At 44.7% G+C, this 20,281-nt stretch overlaps 1 protein-coding gene across 1 annotated transcript in view; it reads right to left on the bottom strand.

Moving 5' to 3' along the window:
- Positions 1 to 1,726: 1,726 nt before the first annotated feature.
- The window catches only part of LOC116478090 (zinc finger protein 845-like), an 82,835-nt gene continuing 64,280 nt past the window's right edge, over positions 1,727 to 20,281 (bottom strand). The window contains 1 exon segment of the mRNA XM_032168978.2: positions 1,727 to 3,437. Coding sequence (XP_032024869.1) covers positions 2,358 to 3,437 — 1,080 coding nt within the window. The 3' untranslated portion in view covers positions 1,727 to 2,357.

Raw genomic sequence — 20,281 nt, 5'->3', positions numbered from 1 at the left:
TCTGGTTCTGTTTCCTTTGCTGTGTGTGTGTGTGTGTGCGTGCGTGTGTGTGTTTGAGATGGAATCTCGCCCGTCGCCCAGGCTGGAGTGCAGTGGCACGATCTCAGCTCACTGCAAGCTCCGCCTCCCAGATTCAAGCAATTCTCCTGCCTCCATCTCCTGAGTAGCTGGGATTACAGGTGCCAGCCACAGTGTCTGGCTAATTTTTATATTTTTAGTAAAGATGGGGTTTCACCATGCTGGCCAGGCTGGTCTCGAACTCCTGACCTCAAATGATCCACCCATCTCAGCCTCCCAAAGTGCTGGGATTAGCCAATATTCAGCCAGTAATTAATTTCAAAAGATAGCGTCCCTGTTTCACAGGAACATGGAGGGAAATGATCTCACCTAATGAAGTAGGCCACTGTTTCCTATTCCTGCCTATAGATCATGTAATGACAAAGACATCATAAAAAAAGTTCAAATGTCAGCTTGAAAGTCAACGTTGGTAAAGACGTCTTTCTCCTTCAATAATGTAATAAATTATTTTATGACCTGAAGGTAACTGGCCATTTCCAAATGTCCTTGAGACTTTGATATATGTCATGACTTTCAACATATTTTGAATTGTAATTATTCTGCAGAATGTAATACAAAAGATTAATGGTAGGGAATTAGACTTACTATTGGCTGGGCACAGTGGCTGATGCCTGTAATTCCAGCACTCTGGGAGGCCGAGGCAGGCGGATCACGAGGTCAGGAGATCGAGACCATCCTGGCTAACACGGTGAAACCCTGTTTCTACTAAAAATACAAAAAATTAGCTGGGCATTGTGGCGGGCGCCTGTAATCCCAGCTACTTGGGAGGCTGAGGCAGGAGAATGGCATGAACCTGGGAGGCAGAGCTTGCAGTGAGCCGAGATCGTGCTACTGCACCCCAGTCTGGGTGACAGAGTGAGAGTCCGTCTCAAAAAAAAAAAAAAAAAAAAGAGAATTAGACTTCCTGTGAGCTCTCAGATGGATTATAGTTTGCAAATAATTTACCATATCATTACATTTGTAAGGGCTTGTTCCACTATAAATTTTTTTTTTTTGAGATGGAGTCTCACTCCGTTGCCCAGGCTGAAGTTCAGTGGCAGGATCTTGGTCACTGCAGCCTCCGCCTCCCAGGTTCAAGTGATTCTCCTGCCTCAGCCTCCCAAGTAGCCGGGATTACAGGTGCGCACTACCACACCTGGGTAATTTTTGTATTTTTAGTAGAGACGGGGTTTCACCATGTTGGTCAGGCTGGTCTCAAACTCCTGACCTCATGGTCCACCCACCTCGGCCTCCCAATGTGCTGGGATTACAGGCATGAGCCACCGTGCCCAGCCTCCACTATGATTTTTTTTTTTTTTTTGAGACAGAGTCTCGCTCTGTCAACCAGGCTGGAGTGTAGTGGTGTGATCTCAGTTCACTGCAACCTCTGCCTGCCGGGTTCAAGCGACTCTCCTGCCTCAGCCTCCCAAGCAGCTTGGACTACAGGCGTGTGCCACTACCCCCAGCTAATTTTTGAATTTTTAGTTGAGATGGGATTTCACCATGTGGGTGGGCCAGATGGTCTTAATCTCTTGACCTCATGATCCACCTGCCTCAGCCTCCCAAAGTTCAGGGATTACAGGCATAATCCACTGCGTCCGGCCCTCCACTATGAATTTTTAATGAACCCTGAGGATGCATCTTAGATTAGTAACCTTTCCAGATTCACTACATCTGCCTGGTTTTTATTGAGTAGATCTCTCATGACAAAATCATGAATATTACACTGAAAGGCTTATTACATTCATTATGTTTGTGTAGTTACTCTCCAGTATAAACCCTGTGATGTTCCAGTTTTGATGCCTGGGTAAAAGCCTAAGCATGCACATTACATTTGTATGGTTTCATCCAAAAAGTTTTTGATGCCTAGTAAGACTATGGCCTGCCGAAAATCTCTATCACATATAATTATTATAAATGTTCTTTAGTATGGATTCTCTGTTGATGAATGTTTGAAGTCATAATGGTTTCCCACTCTGTGTTTTTGTCTCTCTAAAGTATGAATTTTTGCAATATTGTACAATGTGAGAATTGTGCCAGAAGACCTTGCCACATTCATTTGTTAGGTTTCTCACCAGCAAGAATTCTTTGAAAAATCCCGATCTCAGATTTTACCTTAAGGCCTTGCCACATTCAATACATTAGTAAAGTTTCTGTCCTCTATGGTCTAGCTAATGGTTATTAAGCCTTGAACAAAAACTAAAGGCTCTGTTACATTCGTTATACTTGCAAAGGTTTTCTCCAGTATAAATTATTGTATGTCTTGCAAGGCTTTAATGCTAACTGAACACTCGGCCACATTAATTACATTTGTTAGATTTCTGTCCGGCATGAAATCTCTGATGACATACAAGATATGAACTGTCACGGAAGAGTTTGCCGCATTCATTACATTTGAAAGGTTTCTCTCCAGTATGGATCACATGATTAGTAAGGCTTGAACGCATACTAAAAGCTTTGCCACATTCATTACATTTGTAAGGTTTCTCTCCAGTGTGAATTTTCTGATGATGAGCTAGGGATGAGTTTAGACTGAAGACCTTCCCACATTCATTACATTTATAAGGTTTTTCTCCAGTATGAATTCTCCGATGATATGCAAGGTATGAATTTTGACTGAAGGCTTTGCCACATTCATTACATTTGTAAGGTTTCTCTCCAGCATGAATTCTGCGATGTTGTACAAGATGTGAATTTTGACTGAAGGCTTTGTCACATTCACCACACTTATAAGGTTTCTCACCAGTATGAATTATCAGATGTTGGGCAAGGTATGAATTGCGACTGAACACCTTGCCGCATTCATTACATTTGTAAGGTTTCTCTCCAGTATGAATTCTCCAGTGATTTGCTAGGGATGACTTGTGACTGAAGACCTTGCCACATTCATTACATTTGTAAGGTTTCTCTCCAGTGTGAATTCTCCGATGTTGTGCAAGGTGTGAAATATGACTGAAGACCTTTCCACATACATTACATTTGTAAGGTTTCTCTCCAGTGTGAATGATCAGATGTTGTACAAGGTAGGAATTGCGACTGAACACCTTGCCACATTTGTTACATTCGTAAGGTTTTTCTCCAGTATGAATTGTCCGATGTTGCACAAGGTGTGAAATTTGATGGAATACCTTTCCACATTCATTACATTTATAAGGTTTCTCTCCAGTATGAATTCTTTGATGTTGTGCAAGGTGTGAAATCTGATTAAAGACCTTGCCACATTCGTTACATTTATATGGTTTCTCTCCAGTATGAATCCTGCGATGCTGTGCAAGGTGTGAAATAGTATTGAAGACCTTGCCACATTCATTACATTTATATGGCTTCTCTCCAGTATGAATTCTTCGATGACTTGCAAGGTTCGATTTTTTATTGACGATCTTGCCACATATATCACATTTAAATTGCTTCTCTTCAGTGTGGATTATTTGATGTATAGTAAAATGTAAGCCTTGATGAAAGGCCTTGCCACACTCATTGCATTTGTAGTGTTCTGTCCCAATATTTGCTTTCTCTTTTTGTGTGAACAATGAATCCACAAAATTATATTCATAAGTATGAGAAATGTGGGTTTTGACAGTAGAAGAAATACATTGGAATGGGGAAACTAAGGAACTACTGTTGACAGATTTTTCCATGTGATCATATTTACATATTTTCCCTTCAGCTTGAAATAGCTGCAGTTCTGGTAGATGTGACTGCAAGTTTAATCCAAGCTGATTTGTAATAGGCTTGTTTTGTGCATCATCCTTTCTACCATGCATGTCTCTTCTACCAATGAGACTTTCCTTATAGGTCATACACACTCGTTTATAATGTCTTTCATCATGTCTCTGCAGACACTGAGAGTCATGTACATTTTTCTGGGTTTCTTTGAAGCAAAAATCTTGTATGTCGTGGCTTTCATGTCTTTCCAGCATTGCTGTCTGGAATACTTCTCCTGTATTACTCTTCTTTTTTGGTGGTAATTCCTTGATCTCACATTTAGAAAAAATATCTACAAGATATAAGGAACCCACAGTTTCCAATTAATTACAGATAGTCAATAAATATCTCCTATCGAAATATGTAATAGTACACTAAGAGTAGTACTTATGTTAAAGTTATAAAGCCTCCCATTGATTTTTAATTTTTTGGAAAACAAAAGGAACAGAGATTTTCTAATAGAGAAAGGGTGACTGCACATAATTCAAACTAATTGCAGAAAAGCCTAGTATAAACAAACCTATGGCCAAACCACTTACATTGCAAAAATTTAGGTTAGCTCCCCAAAAAGGAGAACTTTTCCAACATGAAGCCTGAGCGTACTGCAATAGAAGGAAAACATATGGCTGTCTAATAGTTGAAAGAATTTTGTACTTAGGAAATTTATTGACTAAGGTCAGAGAAAACATTCTTTGGAGCAAACTGAAAAATAAAAAGGTATACAACACAGCGAAGGCACCCATGGCCTAAATGTCTGCACTGACCAGAAGCTCTCATTCCCCAATATTATGTTATTGCAAGTGGGGACATCATTGGGCAACAATTAGGCCGTGAGGAGGAAGCTCGCATGAACAGGATTAGTGCCTGTATAAGAAAAACCACTAGAGTACTTGCTTCCTGCCACTCTGTCATATGAGACACAGCAAGAAGCAGGCTGGGGCCAGGTGCGGTGGCTCATGCCTGTAATCTCAGCAACTTGGGAGGCCACGTTGGGTGAATCATCTGAGGTCAGAAGTTCAAGACCAGCCTGACCAACATGATTAAACCCTGTCTCTACTGAAAATACAGAAATTAGCAAAACTCCATCTCAAAAAAAAAAAAAAAAAAAAGCAGACTGAGGTAAAATAGAAAGAAGGCACCACCCAGGAAGTGTTTTTATGCATTTTGATCTTGGACTTCACTGCTTACAGATTTATGAGAAATTATTTCCTGCAGTTTAGGGTGTAAGCTTCTCAGTCTACAGTATTTCTTATGGCAGGCTGAGGTGGTTAAGACATGAAAAGGTCCATCTAATAAACATGACAGAGACTGATAAATCTTTAAATCTTTCCTTTTTTTTTTTTTGAGATGAAGTCTCGCTCTTGTGCCCCAGGCTGGAGAGCAATGGCACGATCTTGGCTCACTGCAACCTCCGCCACATGAGTTCAAGCAATTCTCCTGCCTCAGCATCCTGAGTAGCTGGGATTACAGGCGACTGCCACCATGCCTGGCTAACTTTTGTATTTTAATAGAGATGGGGTTTCACCATGTTGGCCAGGCTGGTCTCAAACTCCTGACCTTAGGTGATCCACCCACCTCGGCCTCCCAAAGTGCTGGGATTACAGGCATGAGCCACCACTCCCAGCCAAATCTTTTCTTAAATAAAGTAACTTTTCCATCTTTACAAAAACTGTGCAATATTCCTAGCCATCTACCAACACTAACTTGCCAAAAGAAACTTGGAGTAAATTATTGCTTTTCAAATAGAGTAAGTAAGTGAGGTCAACGGGATTTGATCTTGGGCTGCAGACCCAGACATGTTCTTAAAAATGAATGCAGTATTGACCCGGCAATCCCATTACTAGGTATATACCCAAAGGATTATAAATCATTTTACCATAAAGGCACATGCACATGTATGTTTCTTGCAGCAATATTTACAATAGCAAAGATTTAGAACCACAATAGCAAAGATTTAGAACCAACCCAAATGCCCATCAAGGATATACTGGATAAAGAAAATGTGGCACATGTACTGCATGGAATACTATGTAGCCATAAAAAAGAATGAGATTGGCAGGACACAGTGGTTCACACCTGTAATCCCAGCACTTTGGGAGGCTGAGGTGGGCAGATCGCCTGAGGTCGGGAGTTGGAGACCAGCCTGACCAACATGGTGAAACCCCATCTCTACTAAAAATACAAAATTAGCCAGGCATGGTGGCGCATACCTGTAATTCCAGCTACTTTTGAGGCTGAGGCAGGAGAATCGCTTGAACCCGAGAGGCGGAGGTTGTGGTGAGCCGAGATCGTGCCATTGCACTCCAGCCGGGGCAACAAGAGCGAAACTCCATCTCGGGAAAAAAAAAAGAATGAGATCATGTCCTTTGTAGGGACATGGATGAAGCTGGAAGCCATCATTCTCAGCAAACTAACACAGGAACAGAAAACCAGACACTGCATGTTCTCACTCATAAGTGGGAGTTGAACAATTAGAACGTACAGACACAGGGAAGGAAACAACATACAGCAGGGCCTATCGGGGTAGGGGGCAAGGGGACAAGGGGAGGGAGAACATTGGGAAAAATACCTAATGCATGCAGGGCTTAAAACCTAGATGACGGGTTGATGAGTGCAGCAAACCGCCATGGCACGTATATACGTACATAACAAACCTGCACAACCCAACACGACACAGCAAATAGATGCATAGAAAGGAATCATTTCAAGGGAGCTACAGGAACTGGGTTGTGTTGCTAACCATGTCGCTTGGTAATCCTTCACAGACAATGAATGGTATGTCAGCCATCATACAGAGCAGACATTGGTTTAGGCTGTGTCCTGAGAAAGCTGTCCTATGGATAAGCAAGTGTCTTTCCTTACTTAGTGAGAGTAGCATGGGGACTGAGAGAGTACTGTGGATATTGAGGTGGTCAGAAATACAAAGATTAATATGTTAAGAAATGACAGTAGGCCGGGAGCAGTGGCTCATGCCTGTAATCCCAACACTTTGGGAGGCCCAGGCAGGTGGATCACCTGAAGTCAGGAGTTCAAACCCAGCCTGGCCAACATGGTGAAACCCTGTCTCTATTAAAATACAAAAATTAGCTGGATGTGGAGGTTGGCACCTGTAATCTCAGCTATTGGAAAGGCTGAGGCAGTAGAATCACTTAAACCCGGGAGGAGGAGATAGCAGTGAGCAGAGATCATGCCATTATACTCCAGCCTGAGTGACAGAGCAAGACTCTATGTCAAAAAATAGATAATTATAATTCATCAGTTAAAATTTTGACCCTAGTAGAAAAGAACTGATTTAATAAAGTGCATAGTAATATTCCATCATTGGCTGGGCACAGTGGCTCATGCCTGTAATCCCAGCACTTTGGGAGGCAGAGGCAGGCAGATCACGAAGTCAAGAGATAGAGATGAAACCCTGTCTCTACAATAAATGCAAAAATTAGCTGGGCATGGTGGTGCATGCTTGTAGTCACAACTACTCGGCAGACTGGGGGAGGAGAATCAATTGAACCTGGGAGGTAGAGGTTGCAGTGAGCCGATATCCTGCCACTGCACTCCAGCCTGATGATACAGCAAGACTCCGTCTCAAAAAAGAAAAAAAAAAAAAAAAAAAGTACCCCATCTTCAACTCTGGGAAAAATTGCAAGTGTGCAGCAAAAATGGAAGACATTTTTTGAAGTCAGTATGATGAGGTGGAAAGAAAGCAGGTTTACATCTCTTATAATGTATCCTATGAAATTTATCAAACTGAATGACCTATGAATTCTATTTATAGGCATATAGTCAACAAATCCAACATACAGATTCAGCACGATCTCAGCTCACCTCTTTCTCCCAGGATGAAGAGATTCTCCTGCCTCAGTCTCCTGACTATAGGCGCCCACCACCATGCCCGGCTACTTTTAGTAATGATGGGGTTTTACCATGTTGGCCAGGCTGGTCTCAAACCCCTGACCTCAAGTGCTCCACTTGCCTCAGCCTCTCAAAGTGATGGGATTACAGGCGTGAGCCACTGCATGAGGCCTTTTTTCCTATTTCAAATAGACAACCAGACTATTTGAACAAGTAGAGAGGGCTCCATGCAGTATCCTGGGCCCCAGATGCAAAGGAGGAGCAGCCCAGATTTTTCCATCCCCTGATTAGGTGTTCCAAGTACAGGAAATGGGATGGAACACGAATAGGTCAAGGGGCAGGTATAAGAGGCCTCAATTCTGATCTATAGGGACAGAGAATGGAGCATCAGATGGAATCAAGTACAGAAGCAGAGACCACAGGGGAAAGAGACCCCTCTGACACAGCCCTCTCTGTGCCGCAGAGTCAGGAAACCAAAGAGGTCACAGAAGCCAGATGACAAAGTGTTGCTCATCAGGATAAACACCCTGCCTTTGTCTCTGAGCTGCAGCAGCACCACTAGAGGGCAAAAAGATCAAACTAATACACGTCTGAAGAGCACGGGGCACAGGTGTGGTGGCTCACACCTGTAATCCCAGCACTTTGGGAGGCTGAGGTGGGCAAATCACGTGAGGTCGAGAGTTCGAGACCAATCTAGCCAAAATGGCAAAAGGTCTCTACTGAAAATACAAAAATTAGCCAGGTGTGGTGGTGGTGCATGCCTGTAAAAAGAAGAGAAGAGAAAAAGAACATGCAGAGGAACAAGTGGGGCAAAGAAAGATGTCCACTCAGAGATCTCAGGATTGAAACTTTCCTTTCCCCACAGAATTCTCCCACTTGCAAAGAGTTTCCCCACACGCTATTTGAAGTTGGAGCTTCTAGTATGCCCATCTGAGCTCTTACCTGGGTTTACATCTGTAAAACATTCCCAGCCAGACGCGATGGCTCATGCCTCTAACCCCCGTATTTTGGGAAGCCGAGGCAGGTGGATCACAAGGAGACCATCTTGGCCAAACTGGTGAAATCCCGTCTCTACTAAAAATGTCAAAATTAGCCGGGCATGGTGGCATGTGCCTGCAGTCCCAGCTACTTGGGAGGCTGAGGCAGAATTGCTTGAACCCCAGAGGTGGAGGTTGCAGTGAACCGAGATCGTGTCACTGCACTCCAGCCTGGGTGACAGAGCAAGACTCTGTCTCAAAAAAAAAAAAAAAAAAAAAATTTCCCACCCATCTTAATTTTTTTGCTATTTTCACTTCATGCTACACAGTCCAGGGCTGTTTGCCTTGCTCCAACAGGTCAGAAAGAGACTCCTGCTTATAAAAAGTAGGAAACATGACATGTTGGAGCTTTTCTAGAGCCCGAGCCCTATGTTTCTGTGGAAAAGAAGACATTGCAGATGGACCTAGGAAAATATTTCACAAATTCCTCCACTGACTGCCTCCTGAATCCTTAAAGAGCACTGTAATATGTGGACATTGAGCTCTCTTCCAAGAACTACTGAATCGAAAGCACAGGAGTAGCAAACAGAAAACTGGATATCTTTAAAGTCTGCCTTAAGGTTTTGTTTTGTTTTTGTTTTTTGAGACAGAATCTCGCTCTGTTACCCGGGCTGGAGTGCAGTGGTGTGTTCTTGGCTCACTGCAACCATTGCCTCCCAGGTTCAGGTGATAATCTTACCTCAGCCTTTCTAGTAGCTGGGATTACAGGCATGTGCCACCGCGCCTGGATAATTTTTGTATTTTTAGTAGAGACGACGTTTCTCCATGTTGGTGAGTCTGGTATCGAACTCCTGACCTGAAGTGATCCACAAGCGTTCGCCTCTCAAAGTGCTGGGATTACAGGCATGAATCACCATGCCTTGCCAGCCATAAGGTTTTAAGCCTACTTTACTTCTGGAACCGCCACTGAGCTATCACGAAGAATGCAGAACATCTAAACAAAGGTGACAAAGTCCAGATGCTATATCATGAAGCTTTTCATTTTGAAATCAATACAGCTTCCATTTTAGTCAAGCAAGGATGGGGCTCACAGGAGGCAACTGGAGAAAATACAAAGATACACAAGGGCACATTCCCACTTCTGGAGGGAAGTTATCCTCACCCAGGGAGATTAAGTTCCTATAATTCTCCAGCATCACTTCCCTGTATAAAGTCCTCTGAGCAGGGTCCAGGCATTTCCACTCCTCCTGAGAGAATTCTATGGCCACATCCCTGAATGTCAATAGACCCTGAAATGAAAACACATTTTAACCAAATGATTATGGGAGGAGTTCTTATCTTTACAGAAAATGAGAAGAGGAGAGGGGGAAGCATGGACTTAATTGTAGTGAATGTTCTGACATCTGAGTAAGGGATTTTTCACCACATGATGTCTTCCCAGTGGTGTTCGATTATACTTTTTGAAGAGGTCATGATACCCTCTCGGTATAAATTTCTTATGTTTGTGAAGAATACAAGAAAGACTCAAATAAATAATAGATGCCTTGTTCCCATTATAGAAATGTTAGAAACTTTTGGCCAGGTGCCGTGGCTCACGCCTGTAATCCCAATACTTTGGGAGGCTGAGGCAGGCAGATCACAAGGTCAGGAATTCGAGACTAGCCTGGACAATATGGTGGAACTCTGTCTCTACTGAAAATACAAAAATTAGCCCGATGTGGTGGTAGATGCCTGTAGTCCCAGCTACTCAGAAGGCTGAGGCAGGAGAATTGCTTGAACCCAGGCGGTGGAAGTTGCAGTGAGCCGAGATCGTGCCACTGCACTCCAACCTGGGCAACAGAGTGAGACTCCATTTCAAAAAAAAAAAAAAAAAAGGAACGTTAGAAACTTTCATTGACACACCAAGTGACACTCAATATCTAGATGAGATAGAGCATGAGTAATGGTTTCAAAGATGACAACGTTCACAGTGAAATATCAGCTGGGCTCAATGGCACATGCCTGTAATAACAGCTACATGGGAGGCTGAGGCTGGAGACTTGCTTGATCCTGGGAGGCAGAGGTTGCAGTAATCCAAGATCACACCACTGCACTCCAGCCTGTTCAACAGAAACTCCATCTCAAAAAAAGTAAAAGAAATTAGCTGGGCATGGTGGCAGGCATCTGTGGTTCCAGCTACTTGGGAGGCTGAGGAGGGAGGATGGCTTTACCCTGAGGGTACAGGTTGCAGTGAGCTACGATTGCACCACTGAGCTTCAGCCTGGGCAACAAAGGGAGGCCCCATCTCAAAATGAAATACAAGAAAACAAAATTACTCAAAGTACAAAAATACATTTTGTATATATATATCCACAAAATAAAATTTACACAGACTCAAAAAACTAGAGTTGAATGCAAAGGATTGTCATTTTCCCCAGATTTTCAAAATATAAAAGATTTTCAAAATATATACATATGTGTGCATGTGTATATATATGTGTGTATATGTATGTGTGTGTGTGTGTGTGTGTGTGTGTGTGTGTGTAGTTTTCTTTAACTGAAGAGGAATCTTATCTTGGTGGAAAAGAATACTTTGGCAGTTGAGTGCAGGGGAGAATCTGTTCGGTTCTCAGAAAACAGGAAATTACCCATCCTAGAAGCAATCACTCTTTCAACAGCCTTCCCTGGAGGAATCCTCAGATATCTGTAGTAATGCAGGCGAGCACAGAGGCAGTGACTATGGCACTCTTTATACAGAGAAAAGTCACAAAGGACCCACATGTCATGCGGCCAATTTCCAATGCAGGTGTCAAAGAGGAAGGTAGCCATGGTTACTAACATGAGAACATGTTAGTTTTCACAACCAGCAGGATCAAATATCAGAGTAAAATATTTACTAAACACAAAGAAGAAAACTACAGACACTGGGCGTCAGGCCTCTGAGCCCAAGACTGCACGTATACATCCAGATGGCCTGAGGCAACAGAAAAGCACAAAAGAAGTGAAACAGTCAGCTCCTGTCTTAACTGATTGACCAACCTTATGACTTTCCATTATGACTTGTTCCTGCTCTGTCCCAACTGATCGATGGACCTCGAGACATTCTTCTGGACAATGAGTTTTATGATCTCCCCACCAGGCACCTTGTGACCCCCTCCTCTGCTGACAATAGATAAGCACCTTTAACTGTAACTTTCCACGCTTACCCCAGTCCTATAAAACTGCCCCACCCCTATCTCCCTTTGCTGACTCCTTTTTAGGACTCAGCCTACCTGCACCCAGGTGAACAGCCTTGTTGCTCACACAAAACCTGTTTGGTGGTCTCTTCACAGGGACGTGCGTGACATTTGGTGAGACCCGGGACAGGAAGACTCCTTTGGGAGACTGATCCCCTGTCCTGATCTCCATGAGGAGCTCCAGCTACCACCTCGGGTCCTCAGACCAACCAGCCCAAGGAACATCTCACCAATTTCAAATTGGGTAAGTGGTCTTTTTACTGTCTTCTCCAACGTCTCTCACTATCCCTTATCCTCTTTCTCCTTTCAATTTCAGCACCACCTTTCAATCTCTCCCTTCCCTTAATTTCGGTTCCTTTCCTTTTCTGGTAGAGACAGAGGAGACATGTTTTATCCGTGAACCCAAAACTCCAGTGCTGGTCACGGACTTGGGAAGACAGTCTTCCCTTGGTGTTTAATCACTGCAGGGATGCCTGTCTGATTATTCACCCACATTTCAGACTTGTTCGATCACTGCAGGGACACCTGCCTTGATCCTCCACCTTGGCGGCAAGTACCACTTCCTCTTTGTGGCAAGTACCACCCCACTCTCTCTGTGTCTCTACCCCTCTTTTCTCTAAACTTATGTTTTTACTATGGGCAACCATTCCCCCTCCATTCCTCCTAATTCCCCCTTAGCCTGTGTTCTTAAAAACTTGAAACCTCTTCAACTCTCACCTGATCTAAAACCTAAGCATCTTATTTTCTCCTGCAACACTGCTTGGCCCCAATACAAACTTGATAATCACTCTAAATGGCCAGATAATGGCACTTTTGATTTCTCCATCCTACAAGACAGACCTAAATAATTTTTGTCATAAGATGGGCAAATGGTCTGAGGTGCCTTATGTCCAGGCATTTTTTCATTTCACTCCCTCCCTAGCCTCTGCTCCCAATGTGACTAGTCCCAAATCCTTCTTTCCCTCCTGCCTGTCCCTTCAGTCCCAACACCAACTGCCGCTGAGTCTTCTGAATCCTCCTTTTCTGCAGACCCCTCTTACCTCTCTCCCCCTCCCCAGGCCACTCCTCAGCAGGCTGAATCAAGTCCCAATTCTTCCTCAGCCTCTGCTCCCCCACCCTGTAACCCTGCTGTCACCTCCCCTCCCCATACCCAGTTCGGCTTACAATTTCATTCTGCAGCAAATACTCCCCCATCTGCCCAACAATTTCCTCTTCAAGAAGTGCTGGAGCTGAGGGCATCATCAGAATGCATGTACCATTTTCTCTATCAGACCTTTCCCAAATTAATCAATGCTTAGGCCCCTTCTCATGAGACCCCACTAAATATATACAGGAATACCAGTATTTAACCCAATACTACAACTTAACCAGGAGTGACTTAAATGTCATCCTAACTTCTACCCTTTCCCCAGATGAGTGGGATAGAGTTTATACCCTAGCCCAGTCCCACACTGACACCTGCAGGCGTCATGAGCCAGACCTTCAAGAAGGCATCAGGGTAGTTCCCCAAGAAGATCCCCAATGGGAATACCAGACAGGCTCCTGAAGTATAGCTAGACAAGATTATGATTTCCTGCCTAGTTGAAGTGCTTAAAAAGGCAGCTTACAAAGCTGTTAATTATGACAAACTTAAAGAAACTGCCCAAGGTAAAGATGAAATCCCAGCCCAGTTCATGGTTCATCTGGCAGCAACTCAGACACTTTACAGCCCTAGACCCTGAAGGTTCAGAAGGCCGTCTCATTCTCAATATGCACTTTATCAACCAGTCAGCTCCTGACATTAGAAAAAAGCTTCAAAAATTGGAATCCAGTCCTCAAACCCCACAACAGGAATTAATCAACCTCACCTTCAAGGTGTGCAATAATAGAGAGGAGGCAGCTAAATGGCAATGCATTTCTGAGTTACAATTACTTGCCTCTGCTGTGAGACAAAACTCAGCTGCACCTCCAGCACACAAGAACTTCAAAACACCTAAGCTGCAGTGGTCAGGCATTCCTACAGGACCTCCTCCCTCAGGATCTTGCTTCAAGTGCCAGAAATCTGGCCACTGGGCCAAGGAATGCCTGCAGCCAGGGATTCCTCCCTAGCCATGTCCCATCTATTCAGGGACCCACTGGAAATCAGACTGCCCAGCTCACCCAGCAGCCACTCCTAGAGCCCCTAAAGCTCTGGCCCAAGGCTCTTTGATGGACTCCTTCCCAGATCTGCTCAGCTTAGCTGCTGAAGACTGACACTGCCCAATTGCCTCAGAAGCCCTCTGAACCATCAGGGATGCTGAGCTTTGGGTAAGTCTCACAGTGGAGCGTAAGTCCATCCCCTGTTTAATTGATACAGGGGCTACCTACTCCACATTACCTTCTTTTCAAGGGCCTGTTTCCCTTGCCTCCATAACTGTTGTGGGTATTGATGGCCAGGCTCCTGGACCCCTTAAAATTTCCCAATTTGGTGCCAACTTGAACAATATTCTTTTATGCACTCCTTTTTAGTTATCCCCACCTGCCCAGTTCCCTTATTAGGCTGAGACATTTTAACAAAATTACTTGCTTCCCTGACTATTCCTGGACTACAGCCACATCTCATTGTCACCCTTCTTCCCAACCCAAAACCTCCTCCACGTCTTCCTCTTGTATCCCCCGATCTTAACCCACACGTATGGGACACCTCTGCTCCCTCCCTGGCAACTGATCACACACCCATACCTAATCACCCTTACCCTGCTCAACACCAGTATCCCATCCCACAACAGGCTTTAAGGGGATTAAAGCCTGTTATCACTTGCCTGCTACAGCATGAGCTTCTAAAGTCTACAAACTCTCCTTACAATTCCCCCATTTTACGTGTCCAAAAACTGGACAAGTATTACAGGTTGGTTCAGGATCTATGCCTTTTAAACCAAATTGTTTTGCCTATCCACCCTGTGGTGCCCAACCTGTACACTCTTTTGTCCTCAATACCTCCCTCCACAACTCACTATTCCATTCTTGATCTTAAAGGTTCTTTTTTCACAATTCCCCTGCACCCCTCATCTCAGCCCCTTTGCTTTTACCCGGAATGACTCTGACACTCATCAGTCCCAGCAGCTTACTTGGGCTGTACTACCACAAGGCTTCCGGGATAGCCCTCATTACTTCAGCCAAGCTCTTTCTCATGATTTACTTTCTTTCCACTCCTCTGCTTCCTACCTTATTCAATACATTGATGACCTTCTACTCTGTAGTCCCTCCTTTGAGTCTTCGCAAAAAGATACTCTCCTACTCCTTCAACATTTATTCTCCAAAGGATATCAGGTATCCCCCTCCAAAGCTCAAATTTCTTCCCCATCCGTTACCTACGTCGGCATAATTCTTCATGAAAACGTGTGCTGTCCCTGCCAACTGTGTCTGGCTGATCTCTCAAACCCCAACCCCTTCTACAAAACAACAACTCCTTTCCTTCCTGGGCATGGTTGGATACTTTCACATTTGGATACCTGAGGTATCCAGGTGCTGAGGCAAGAGACTGAGGACACGAGCTGTTCCAGTATAATAAAATATAAAACAAGAGTAGGCATACCAGATATAGATCTTAGATATGATTATATATGAATATCATTAATCATTAGTTGGTAGTAATTACTCTTTATCCCAATATTATAATAATCCCCGCTCTATAATCATAACCTAGGAAAAACCAGGCCATACAGAGATAGGAGCTGAGGGGACATAGTGAGGTGTGACCAGAAGACAAGAGTGCAAGCCTTCTGTTATGCCTGGACAGGGCCACCAGAGAGCTCCTTGGTCTAGCGGTAATGCCAGCATCTGGGAAATGCCTGTTGCCAGGCGGACCATGGTCTAGCGGTAGCAAAAGGTGTCAAGAAAAACACCCACAACTTAGCAGACCATTTCCGGAAAGGGAGTCACCTTTTCCCCAGGGGAGTTTACAGAAGACTCTACTCCTCCACCTCCTGTGGAGGGCCTGACACCAGTCAGGCTTTCCCGCAGTTATGTCAGGCCTAACTGTCTCCCTGTGATGCTGTGCTTCAGTGGTCACCCTCCTAGTCCACCTTCATGTTCCATCCTGTACACCTGGCTCTGCTTTCTAGATAGCAGTAGTAAATTAGTGAAAGTACTAAAGGTCTCTGATATGTAGAAATAATGGCGTAAGCTGTCTTTCTCTTTGTCTTCTCTCTCTCTCTGCCTCAGCTGCCAGGCAGGGAAGGGCCCTCTGTCCAGGGGACATGTGGCCCACATGACCTTACCTATCATTGGAGAAGACTCACATTCTTTACCCTGCCCCTTTTGCTTTGTATACAATAAATAACAGCGAAGCCAGACATTCGGAGCCACTACGGTCTCCGCGCATTGGTAGTAGTGGTCCCCTGGGCCCAGCTGCCTTTTCTTTGTCTTGTGTCTTTATTTCTACACTCTCTCATCGCCGCACACAGGGAGAGACCCACCGGCCCTGTGGGGCTGGTCCCTACATCTGGCGCTCTGACGTGGGGCTTTCCCTCGCTGTGTGAAGTTGCACCTTGAGTGCGGGATCAGCGGAGGAGTTCAACGAGAGATTCCTGAGGATTGCGGTCAATAAATTTGGTGGTAAGCTACAGTACTCAGGGTATTCCGGGGACACCACGGGACAGGCCAGTACAAACTACTCGGCTTATTTAAATTTTATAAAAACTCTTCTTAAGAAGGAGGTGTTAAAGTCTCTACTGAAAAGTTAATTGAACTATTTGAGGTTGTAGATCTTCTTTGCCCTTGGTTTCCGACTGAGGGAACTTTAGAACTTAAAGACTGGGATGAGATTCGCAAACAATTCAAAATTGCTCATAAAGGGGGACATTTTATCCCACCCACCATTTGGTCAGTCTGGGCTTCGGTTCGCTCTGAGACTCCTTACAGACTCAGGAGGACACCATGGAGACTGATCCCTCCTACCTCTCCTCTGAGGAGGTCGAGGAAGTTCTCAGTTCTCTTTCCCCTGAGGATACCGCACAAGTTGAGAACATAATTTCACAGGAGGACTTTCACTCTGACATGCCTGTGCCGCCGCCACCCACACCAGAGGCTACCGCACCCCCGTTGTTGCTTTACGATGAGCTTTTAACTGACCTAAATGCACTCATTTCCCCCAACCAGCAAAACTTAGCTGAAACATATCAACAGCCATTGCGGCCAGACCCTCCTGTCTCTCCTCCCTCTTTTAACGCTGCCACTGTGCAAATAGCGGATAAGATCAGGCAGCCTGAAAATGACTCTATAAATTATGTTCCTATGCAGCCTGGTACAGAGGCTCCGCTATCTGAACAGCTGGGAAAAGAGACTCCCAATTCTCGGCCCAGTAAGGAGGTCCTCAATACTATTTATTCTAATCGGACTCAGAGTCACAGGCTCCCTTGAAGCCTGGATCCTTTCCTGCAAATCGGACTCAGAGTCACAGGCTCCCTTGAAGCCTGGTCCACTTCCTACAAATCGGACTTGGATAGAGTCACAGGCCCCTGTGAAGCCTGGTCCGCAGTTGCTGTGGCAGCCTGGTTTTCAGGCCCATGAAAGACCTGCTCAGCAGGTAATCTGGTCTCAATCTGGCTCTAAGTTTCTCAACTCTCCTATTCAAAATTCTACACCTTTTCCTGCTCCTGATCTGCCCACAACTGCTGTTGCTAATACTACTATTGCCGCTCATAAGCAACAAATTACATACATCCCTGCAAATGACACTCCGCTTATGAGGGCTATAATTCAGGCAAGGGAATATGGGGATCCCGAAGCCTGGCAATTTCCTGTAATTTTACAACCTCCAGTACCTGCCACCCCAACAGTGCAAAACCACCCACAGCCTGTTGTTGATCCTGCCCAGCAGGCAGCTGACCCCGCAGCTCAACAAGATCGAGAGGCTGATAATCAAGCCCCTCAGCCCGAAAATCAGGCTGCTCAGGGAAATAATCAGGCTCCGCAATTGCCTGCTCCTGGGGCACAGCCGATACCTGGCATTCCTGCAGTTCAGGCGGTAGTTCAGCCTGACCCCATATGTCCAGGCCAGGTCCAGCTACGCCCTGCTACTTGGGGAAAGTTTTTCTTTTAAATTCCTTAAAGATTTTAAGGAATCAGTGAAACAATATGGCACCAACTCTCCTTTTGTCCGTTCCACATTAAAAGCCTTAGCAGAAGATAAACGTTTGGTACCCTATGATTGGGAACTTTTAGCAAAGTCAGTCTTATCTAAATCTCAGTATTGACAATTCAGGACTTGGTGGGTTGATGCTGTCCAGGAACGCATTCGTCTTAATCAGGGCTCTAATCCTCCCGTTAACGTTACGGCTGACCAGTTACTGGGAATGGGTCAATGGGCTGCAATCCGACACCAAACTACACTAAATGATGAGGTTATTGAACAACTGCGAAAATGTTGCTTAGATGCTTGGGACAAAATTCAAGATGATGGTAAAGTATGCCCATCTTTCACAGCTGTCAGACAGGAACAACATGAGCCCTACTCAGACTGTATTGCTTGTCTTCAAGACGCAGCAGAAAAGGCTATTCCTGATAGCCACGGCCAAAGACTTGTTGTAGAACTTATGGCTTATGAACAAGCAAATCCAGATTGTCAGGCGGCTATTCGCCCCGTCAAAGGCAAAGTTCCACCGGGTGGTGATGTACTCACCTCCTACATTAAAGCCTGTGAAGGGCTGGGAGGAACTCTGCATACAGCAATGATTATGGCACAAGCTATGGCCTCTGTTCGAATGCCTGGACAATTCTCTGGCCAATGCTTCATATGCGGCCAGAAGAGACATGCAGAAAGAAATTGCCCTTGGCGTGCAGATCACCGTCCCTTACATCACCACCAACAACAAAAAACTTTTCAGCAGCAGGACACCCCACCTTCTACTGCATGCCCATGATGCCGAAAGGGCTTTCACTGGGCGTCTCAATGCCATTCCAAATTTGATATTAATGGCAATCCATTACGACCTTCTAAAAATGAGGGAAACGGGATGAGGGGCCAGCCCCAGGCCCCTTTAAACAACGGGGCATTCCTCAACTCTCAGCCCCGGGCGTCCAGCCAGATGGGAGCCTTCCCAGTTCATTCCATTCAACCTCCACCCCAATTCCCACTTCAGCAATTTGTCCCACAGGATCTAATGGCTCAGCCCCAGCATGAATCTCAGTACAATGCTTGTCCCCCGCCACCACAGGCTCAGCAGCAGTAGATCTCTGTTGTACCAGAGATATTTCTTTGTTGCCTGGAGAGCCACCTATTGCTATTCCTACAGGTGTTTTTGGTCCCTTGCCGGCTGGCAGTGTAGGTTTGCTACTAGGACGTTCAAGTTTAAATTTAAAAGGTGTTCAAGTACATACTGGTGTAATTGATTCTGACTATTCAGGTGAAATTCATATTGTCATTAGCTCTGCAGTCCCTTGGAATGCAGCAGCAGGGGACCGCATTGCTCAACTCCTAATACTTCCTTACATTCCTTTGGCATCCAGTTCTAGTACAAGAAAAGGAGGTTTTGGTAGCACAGATTATCAAGGTAAAGCGGCCTACTGGGCCAGCAAAATTTCTGACACTCGTCCTGTGTGCTCCGTGCATATTCAGGGAAAAAAGTTTGAGAGAATGATTGATACGGGTGCTGTTTCTATTATAGCTTTACATCAATGGCCCCGACACTGGCCAAAGGAGCATGCCTCCACAGCATTAGTCGGTGTTGGTCAGGCTTCAGAGGTATATGAAAGCTCCACAATTTTCCATTGCACAGGCCCTGAAGGACAGACTGGAACTATTCGCCCCCTTATTACACCCATTCCTGTTAATCTGTGGGGAAGAGCTCTTTTATATCCATGGGGGGCTCAGATTACTTTTCCTAAAGGCAATTACAGCTAGCAGAGTAAAGATATGATGACTAAAATGGTATTTGTTCAAGGTATGGGTTTAGGAAAATCAGCACAAGGCATCACTGAGCCTATCATATCTACTCCTAAAGCAGACTCTACAGGACTTGGTTATTCTTTTTAGAAGCGGTCACTATCAAGCCTCCAGACCCCATCCCTTTGACGTGGAAAACTCAAAAACCTGTCTGGGTAGATCAGTGGCCGCTTCCAAAAAATAAGCTGGAGGCACTTCATATTTTGGTTCTTGAACAATTAAAATTGGGACACATTGAACCTTCTTTTTCTCCTTGGAATTCACCTGTTTTTGTTATCCAAAAGAAATTTGTTAAGTGGAGAATGCTTACGGATCTTAGGGTGGTAAATGCTGCCCTTCAGCCTATGGGGACATTACAACCTGGTTTACCCTCCCCCACTATGATTCCTGAGTATTGGCCACTTATCATCATTGACCTTAAAGATTGCTTCTTTACCGTTCCTCTGGCCCCTCAGGATTTTGAAAAATTCGCTTTCACTGTTCCAACCCTTAATAATATCGCTCCTGCAGCACGTTACCATTGGAAAGTTCTACCTCAAGGTATGCTCAATAGCCCTACTATTTGTCAATATTAT

This window comes from Hylobates moloch, unplaced genomic scaffold (genome assembly GCF_009828535.3).
Source record: "Hylobates moloch isolate HMO894 unplaced genomic scaffold, HMol_V3 SCAFFOLD_12, whole genome shotgun sequence".
NCBI classification, from domain to species: Eukaryota; Metazoa; Chordata; class Mammalia; order Primates; family Hylobatidae; genus Hylobates; species Hylobates moloch.
The sequence above is the reverse complement of the archived record's forward strand: the minus strand, read 5'-3'. Positions and strand labels throughout refer to the sequence as shown.